This window comes from Marmota marmota, unplaced genomic scaffold (genome assembly GCF_001458135.2).
Source record: "Marmota marmota marmota unplaced genomic scaffold, marMar, whole genome shotgun sequence".
NCBI lineage: Eukaryota > Metazoa > Chordata > Mammalia > Rodentia > Sciuridae > Marmota > Marmota marmota.
The window spans coordinates 1,332,951-1,341,709 of NW_026000241.1; the positions used below are offsets into that span (position 1 = coordinate 1,332,951).

General features: G+C 57.2%; 1 protein-coding gene across 1 annotated transcript in view; it reads right to left on the reverse strand.

Moving 5' to 3' along the window:
* Positions 1–335: 335 nt before the first annotated feature.
* The window catches only part of Kank2 (KN motif and ankyrin repeat domains 2), a 19,892-nt gene continuing 11,468 nt past the window's right edge, over positions 336–8,759 (reverse strand). The window contains 9 exon segments of the mRNA XM_015489040.2: positions 336–2,214; positions 4,088–4,177; positions 4,253–4,453; positions 4,881–5,023; positions 5,315–5,534; positions 5,973–6,060; positions 6,625–6,861; positions 7,817–7,919; positions 8,005–8,172. Coding sequence (XP_015344526.1) covers positions 2,161–2,214; positions 4,088–4,177; positions 4,253–4,453; positions 4,881–5,023; positions 5,315–5,534; positions 5,973–6,060; positions 6,625–6,861; positions 7,817–7,919; positions 8,005–8,172 — 1,304 coding nt within the window. The 3' untranslated portion in view covers positions 336–2,160.

Consider the following 8,759-nt stretch of genomic DNA (forward strand, 5'->3'; position numbering starts at 1 on the left):
AGAGCTGGGGGACCAGGCGCCATGGTGCACACACGTAATCCCAGAAGCTCAGGAGGCTGAGGTAGGAAAGAGGAACGTGAGTTCAAAGCCAGCCTCTGGGAGAACCTGTCTCTAAATAAAATTTTAAAAAGGCCAAGTATGAATGTGGCTTAGGGTTAGGGGCCCCTGGGCATCCAAAAAAAAAAAAGAGAGAGAGAGAGAGAGAGAGAGAGAGAGAGAGAAAACCTAGCAAGGGCCAGGGCCGCGGCTGAGGCTGAGCACTTGCCTGTCACCCACAAGGCCCCGGCTCCATCCACACACGGAGAACTACAATGACACAAAGACAGAGGCGCATCCACATTATTTGTAGCTTTATTAAATTCTTTACGTTCTAAAAAAGAGATTACAAAAAAGAATACTTCATTTAGTGTAATACTGTCTTTATGGACGTACCGTGGTCAGAAAGTGAAATTAAAGCTCAGGAATACACGTGGGAAGAGGGTAGGGACGGGGCATGACCCCGTGCAGCCCAATGGGCATGCAGAGAGGAATGACCAAGTGATGCGGGTGATGGGAGGGGTCAGCACTCCTGGGCCAAAGGGCTGCTTCTAGGAGCTTGGATACAGCACCTGCTCGCTCACCTGGGGTTTTCTCTAGTTTCACACGCACACCACCCACCCCGTCCTGGACCGCCCAAGCCTTCTTGTCCAAGCATAGACTGACCTTCTACAAAAATCCAAGCAAGCCAGGCTACAGCAAGCCCAGAAACCTGCTTCTCTAGGTGAGCAGACAGCTCCGGGCTCTATTTCATGAACCCGTGTGCTCCTGGGGCTCACTCTGTCCTGCTGGGCTGGGGCTTCCTGGAGGGCAGGACGGCCTCGGGAGGGCTCTCACTCCCTTAACAAGGCACACTGAAGAGCTTGGAAGCCTGATCTTTTTCCTGCTTCCCGAGGAAAGGAACAGGAAGGAGAACCGCATTGAGATTCTGGGGACAAAACAGACCCAGAAGGAAACCATAAGCCTCTCTGGCGAACCCTGTTTCCAGCAGACTCTACTCCAGGCAGCTCCGGAAAGTCTCTAGGTTGTTTGAAAAAAAAAAAAAAATCCAGCTGCCCTTTGTTTGGTTTTCGGCAGAGGCCTGTCTCTTTAAGTTTGTGCTGGGAGTCCTCTGGGGGCAGCCAACTTTTAATTGTGTACACATGGGGTTTGTGGAGCCTGCCCTGTGCTTTGCCAACAAACACATTCCCTGTTTTCTCTCCTTTGAGGAGAGAAATTCTGGAGACCTGTGGATGAAGAGGAGGGCCCTGTAACCATGGTTCTGGGCTCTGGATGTAGCAGCCACTCTGAGAACTGGATCTTTTTCTTTCAACTCTAGGTCTGAAGGATTTTCTAGGAAACTGCTATTTGCCAGGGCCTCTGTACAGGGGCGGGATGGATTTCTGGGTCATTTCTCCTTGTGAACGGGTTACCTACAAGTCAGAGGCTACCAGGGCACAGGCCGCAGGGTCCTGAGTCCCCCAACTTGAGTGGGAGTGATGCTGGCAGACACAACAAGAGAGAAGGGCTCAGCTTTCTGCCCAGGGGGTGATGTGACAGGGCGGAAGCTATTCTGTGAAGCAAGAGAAGAAATATTCCCCCAGAAAGCCACCTGGAGTCGGGGCAACAGACGCTATAACTGGACAGTTAGTACGAGTGGGGGAGGCGGGGGGTGGGCAAAGCCACTCGAGTGATGACCGTGCCTTGACATTCAGGATTACAGGAGCACACGCAATTCCAGTGACTTTCAAATTTGGCAACACACAGGAGGATCGTGCCCCTCCCCCGACAATGATTCAAAAATATAAAATTTTCCCCTCCTCCGCCCATAATTGCCGGCTGATTGTTCTCAACGTTCTTTATAAAACCCACACCCCAGCCAACAGTCACTGGCGCCGCTTTAGACAAGAGTTTAGCTTTGCTCTGGGCCGCTGCTTTGAACTTGGATGCCGGAAAACCAACTGGAGCAGGAGTCCCCTGTGTGTCCGTGTCCTGGGCTCCCTGGGGACGCGGAGGGAAAACTGTTTGCCTTCCAGACTTGGGCCTGGGGGCGTGGGAGGAAGCCCGAGGAGAGAGGGGCAGAGAGGAGACAGGACGGCTGGCGGGCCAGTGGCCCCAAGGGAGGCTCCGGCCTCCCTCCCTTGGCTACTCTTCGGCGGAGGACGACGCCAGGCTCTCGTCATCTGACATCGGGGCGAACTGTAACGAGAAGCCAGTGCTCTTTGTGTGGTGTTATTTCAGATCCCCTTTCTGAGGCGTGGACATTAGGGCTGGCCTGTGGATGTGGTGGGTGGGCCTGCCCTGCGGGAGGTGTAGCCCTTGGCTTCAAATAAGGGATGCCTTGAAGAAACAAAGGCTGGAGGACTGTCACTGGGGATAAGAGATGGAGGGGATGCAGGCAGAGCGTGTGCGTGTGTGTGTGTGCGTGTGCGTGTGTGCGTGTGCGTGTGTGTGTGACCTAATCCCAGAGGCTGGCAGAGGCAGCTGGAGGAACAGTAAGTGCGAAGGTCCTGGGGCACAGGCAGAGGAGCTGTGATATGGGTACCCTGGCAGGAGCGGGGAAGGGTGGCTGCATAGGGCCTGATGGGCTCCCAGAAGGACTGTGGCCTTTTCTCCAGTGAGGCGGGAGTCGTAGACAGTTGAGAGTGGAGAGAGGTGCCCTGACTCCAGTGTCCACAGTGGCCTCTGGCTGCTACGGGGGGACAGGCTGGAGGTCGGGGAGTAGGGCGAGGCCAGGAAGTGGGGGCCAGGGTGGAAGATACCGCAGTGAGTGGTCCAGGTGATGGATGAGGGTCTGTCCCTCAGGGGTCTCTGGGGACAGGGCCACAGGTCAAACTGCAGGGACATTTAGGACACTAGAGGCCCTGTCACTCCCATCTTCTAGTTGGAAGCAGGCCCACAGCGATTCCCTGCGGGACAGGACTGAGGCCCCGCGGCCCGACACCCTGAGCAGGGCACAAGGGTAGTGGGGATGTAGGAAGGCGGGGCTCCGTGGGAGCTGGGGTGAGTGGGAGACGGGCGGCTGTCTGGGCAGTCTCGGCCCTGGGCCCCTTAGGCAGTTCCTCTGTCTGTTCTGGGCATGGAACCCAGGGCCTCATGCCTGCTGGGCGGGCACTCTACCACTGACAGAGTCTTGCTCAGGTGTCTAGGCTGGCCTCAAACTTGCAATCCTCCTGCCTCAGCCTCCCAAGTTACTGGGATTATAGTGTGTGCTGCCATGCCCAGCTAAGGCAGGATTTGGGGAAAAAAAAAACAAACCAAGATTTCTGTGGTCAAATAAAAGAAATGCTGAGTACGCAGAGTTAGGTTTCTTTTCAGTGAGGTTTTCTAGGACTTTAATATGCTGACATGTTGAAGTCTAAGCCAAAGTCCTCACTCTGGCCCACCCTGGTCTCCCACAATCTGCCACGTCACTCTGCCCTTGCCTCTTCCTCTTGGGCTCCCTGATGCTTCGTAAATGCACAGGCACATTCCTGCCTCAGGGCCTTTGCATGGCTGCCCCTCCTGCTTAGATGGCCACGTGACTCACTCCCTCACTTCTTCAGATACAGGCTGAAATGTCACTTTTTTTTTTTTTTAATATTTTTTTAGTTGTTGATGGACCTTTATTTTTTTTTTAATTTATTTGTCTGTGGTGCCAAGAATCAAACCCAGTGCCGCACGCATGCCAGGCGAGCGCGCTACCGCTTGAGCCACATCCCCAGCCCCAGGAAATACAGTCTTCAAGCTATGGTTTGACTTATGATTTCTTTGTTTGAAACACGGTCTTGCTATGCTGCCCTGACTGGCCTTGAACTCCTGGTCTCAAGCGATCCTCTTGTCTCAGCTTCCCATACTTTATGATTTTGTGGGGAAGGTACCAGGGATTGAACCCAGAGGTGCTTTAATACTTAACTACATCCTCAGTCCTTTCTGAGACCAGGTTTGGTTAAATTGCAGAGGCTGCCTCAAACTCGTGATCCTCCTCTCTCGGCCTCCCAAGTCACTGTGATTACAGGCGTGAGCCACTGGGCCTGGCCTACCACCCACTCTTCACATCCACCTGTCACCTCCCACCCTGCCTGAGACTCACCGAGCACTTGATGTTCATGCGGGAGTACAGCATGGACGCGATCTCGCTCTGCCCAGCATCCAGGGCCACCATGAGAGCGGTGCTCCCATCCTGCAAAGAAGCCGCTGCTGTGCTACTGCCTGGTCACACTCCACCCTCCAGGGGAGCCCCTGGGCGAGCACTTACGCGGTCGGTGAGCGAGATGTCACAGCTGGGCACAGCCAGCAGCAGCCCCGCGATCTCCTTGTGGCCGTGCTCACAGGCACACATGAGCGCCGTGGAGCCGTCATCGTCCTGCACGTTGACGTCCGCCTCGCAGGTCAGGAGGGCTTTCACCACATCCACTCGCCCGTGGCTGACCGCCAGCATCAGGGCTGTCTGCCCCGCCTGGGCAAGGACCATGGTCAGTCCATGTGGGACCAAAGGTACGAGGCCCCTGCTCCAGAACCTTCCAGGGCTTCCCTGTGCTCCTGTGCTGAGCGCCCCCACTTGCTGCATCCCCCCTTCCCAGCATCCCATGGGGTCTTGGCTGTCCTACTCTTCTTTTTTTGGGGGGAGGGACAGTGCTAGGGATGAACCCAAGGCCCTGCGGCCACACGGCAGGTCATGAAGAGCAGGGCTCTGCAGCTGGACCACAGTTCAGATCCCACCTCCTGGACTCTGACCTCGAGGAGTGAGGCAGCCCTCTGAGCCTGTGGAGTGGCCACTCCCCGGAATGGGAGCTGAGGGCACCGCTGGGCCTGGCACGCAGTGGGGGCTCACTCAAGGGGCCAAGCTCCCCAGGCCTGTGCAGGCCCAGGGCCCCTGTACCTACCTGGCAGGCTTTGGCGTTGACATCTCCAAGCCGGAAGAGCTGAATGACAGTCTCAATGTCATCCTGGGTCTTCAGGGTGGCCAGGGCGGTGAGCATGATGGGGCTGTAGCCCGCGCGGTTCTGCTTGTCCACCTGGCAGACACCTGCGTGGTGGGGAGGGGACCTGGTGGATGAGAGCCCTGGGACCGCCAGGCCTCCGCCATCAGAAGGGAAGCCGCCTTCCCTCCCGGCCCTGAGTGCCACTGCGCTCTCCTCCTTCCATCTAGGCGCTGCCTAATTGCTCCCTGGAAGTCCTCCCTGCCCCGGGGGTCCCCACTGCCATCATACAGCTAGATGAGGGGTCCTTACGAACAGAAGGAGACGCGCCTCCTCCACCAGAGGGGAGGCTGTGTCCCCCAGGGAGGCTGGGCCCCCTTCGGGCCACCCGCGCTCACCGCTGTCCAGCAGCTGCCGCACCACAGGGAAGTTGGCGTGTGACACGGAGTAGTGCAGCGCCGTGTTGCCGTTGCTGTCGGCGATGTTGACCACGTAGTCCAGCAGCCGCGCGGACATGGCCCGGAAGGTGACCAGGTGGCGCCGCACCAGCTCGGGGTGTGCATCGCTGCGGCAGGCCAGGCGCAGCCACTCCTGCAGCACCGTGGTGTAGGCCACTTTCTAGGTGGGGGAGGGGCGAGAGGGACAAAGGCCCGGATGGGGGAGGTCTTCCCCCCAGAGGAGCCCCTGGAGCCAACTGAGGTGCCCCCCACCCTGCACGGGGCTCTGAGGGACAGCACCCCATCTCACTAAGACCCTCAGGGCGGGTGTAGACACGGGATGCCTTCCCAGAAGGCCGCCTCTGCCTGGAGACCACCTCCGAGGGCAAGAGCAAGGCAGCCCCTCCCCTCAGGCCGCAGAAGCAAGAGCAACCACCGAACCGGGGCCCCCTCTGCCTCCCTGGCCCGTCTCCAGGGTCCACGGCTCAAGTCCCACCCATCCCAGAGCCCCGGCTGTGGGTCTCAGGGTCCTCACTAGGCAGATGGAGGGGGCCACCAAGGGCAAGCAGCAGCCAGGAGTGGTGGGATGGGATGGGGGTCTGCTTAGGGCTCAGCCTACCAGCTCCCGCTCCGTGAGGGCGTTGGGGTTGCCCAGGTACTTCTCCAGGGCCAAGCAGGCCGAGATGAGGTCGGGGCTCAGCTCCATCCTGCCAAAGAACAAGAGGACCTTGGTCTGAGCGCCAGGTCCCTTGGACTCCTGTCCCCACCCCATGTCCAGCTGGGAAGCTTGAGGAGTGCTCTCCACTGTGGCACCCATGAAGTCCTGCCAGGGTCAACTGAAGGGCGGCACTGCAGACCCTCTTCACCAGGGTCACGGGGAACACACAGGTTACAGGACAAAGTGGACATGTGGGCTGGGTCATTCCAAATGGCCAGGAGTGAACAGAAAGTCTTTCCTCAGGGCAGATTTTTTATCAGGAAAAAAAAAAAAATTAGGAGACATAAAAAAGTAGAATGGGTGTTAGAGTACATGCCCCAAAGAAGAGGAGTGGTAAGGAGAGACTTTTGTCTCCTAAAACCTAACACCAGGAGCTAGAAAGAGGCTTTGATGGTCTCCAGAACCTTGGATGCTCAGGAGAAAGCACTTGTTCGCTAATTCCCACTACAGTGTGCATGACTGGTAGGTGGGCTCTCAGAGGGCTTGGCTGGATCTGAGAAAGAGACTCACCCGTCCTCACCCTCTCTGAATCTCTCCCACCCAGAAAACTGACCGGATCTCCTCCTCCGAGTTGGATCCCGAGGCCCCCTCAGCCGTGGGTACATGCTGAGACTCCCGAGATAACTGACACTCTTGCCGGCTGGTCTTGGCCATCGCTGTCCCTGGCCTGAGCTGGGGCACTGAGGCCACACTTGGAACCCTGTCTTCGGGCTCTGTGGCCTCGTTCTCTGTGCTGTCATTATCTGAGAAGTTCTCAGCTGTGCTGGAGTCTTCCGATGAGGACTCATACCTGGGGAGGAAGGAAGGCAGGTGAGGAGATGCACATCCAGGAAGGGACGGCAGCTGGCATCCCGTCCACGCTGCAGGAACAGCAGCTGTGACTGGCCACGCCGGGTGCTGCTCTACAACTTCTACTCTCTATGCCCCCTGCCCCTGCCCCGTGGGTGTCACCAACTCGACCTGCACCTGCCTTGCACAGGACTTTCTGGGCTCCTTGCTGCTCCTGGACACCCTAAGCTCCTGGGTGGCACTGGAGGCTCCCACTGGCCATGGCTGCCTCGGCGTCCTGCTTCTCTATCTGCCTCCTCCTGCCTGGGCTGGCGCCTCTATCAGCAGCGCCCTCCCACACCCCGCCCTTCATTTTGCCTGCTCCTACTTGTCCTCTGCTTCTGGGACTCCTATGGGTCAGGGCCAGCAGTGCCTCCTCAGAGGCTCCATCCGGCCTGGAACCTGCTCTCAGGACCCACTGCCCCACTGGATCAAGGCTGCATCAGAGCAGGGAGTGGAATCAGCATCTCCCAGGGGCTAGGCCAGCCACAAGCTCTGGAGCCAGGGCAAACTCCTGGTCACTGAGTTTTGTTTTTTGGTACTAAGAATTGAACCCAGGGGCCCTTTACCATTGAGCTACACCCCCCAGTCCTTTTTCATTTTTAAATTTTCAAACATGATCTTGCTCAATTGCTTAAGGCTTTGCTAAATTGCTGAGGCAGGCCTCAAACTTGCCATCCTCCTGCCTCAGCCTCCCTCACTGGATTACAGGTGTGCACCACCATACCTGGTCTCCTGGATCACTACCCCTGCTAGACACGCAGCTTCCTCAGGCCTGTCTCCTCATCTACCTGTTGTCATTTGAGTCAATGGATTAGCCCAAGTGGGGGACTTAGAATAAGGTGTTTATTATGCTCTTTCTTCTGCATGAATGAACTGAAAAAAAGGGAAGGGCTGAGGGATGGGGGTCCTCTCACCCGCCGTTGACGCCCACGAACTGCAGGCTCCTGCGCCGGGCCTCGGGGTCCGCGGGCTCCTCTTTCCGCTTCATGATGGACCGCACTCCGGCCAGGGAACCGCCTAGAGGGAGGACTGCGTCACAGAAAGAGCTCAACCCATCCTGGTCACCCTGGTCCTGTCCCCCTCCATGGCCACCACCCCTTACCTGCACCCCTGGCCTCCTCCAATTCGCTAGAGGCCACCTGCCTGGTGGGCTCCCTGCTGGTGCAGTCACCCGTGGGCACCTGGCCTGTGCTCTTCTCGGGCTCCACCCGGGCGGCGGCTGCTGCAGACCCTGGCGGGGACGAGGACTCTGTAGGTGCCTGAGAGAGACCTGGAAGGACACGAAATGAGGCGTCTGCTGAGGGTCACAACAAGCAAATGACAACAGTTGTGACAGTTGCTGCTTGTCACTCACATGTCCTGAGCCAGGTGCTCTCACAAGGGCTAAGTCTTACATTGTGTCATCTGGAGGGTCAGGCTATGGCAGGGGAGGAAACTGAGGCATAGCGACTCTTAGAGGTGAGGCTGGGACAAGAGCTCCAAGGTCACCAGCAAGTGGGTGGCAAAATCCTACACTAACCCTAGTCTGTGGCTTGCCCTGCAGCTGATCAGGGACAGGGTCCCTGTGGCCCTACAGGGCTGGCTTGGGAGTCCCCGCCCTGATACTGTATGAAGTATTCAAGCAGATGACACATCTTACCTCATGGCATCACCACTGTGCAGACGAGAGAAGGCAGAGTGACATGAAGGGCTTACCACAATCCCAGCATGTCAAGAGCCCTGGAGAAATACTTGTTACTTCCAGATTACTGTAAACTCCTTTTTTTTTTTTTTTTTTTTTTAAACTGGGGCAAAGGAATTGAATGAAGGGGGAAATTAGACCTTGACTAATGGAAGAACACACACACACACACACAC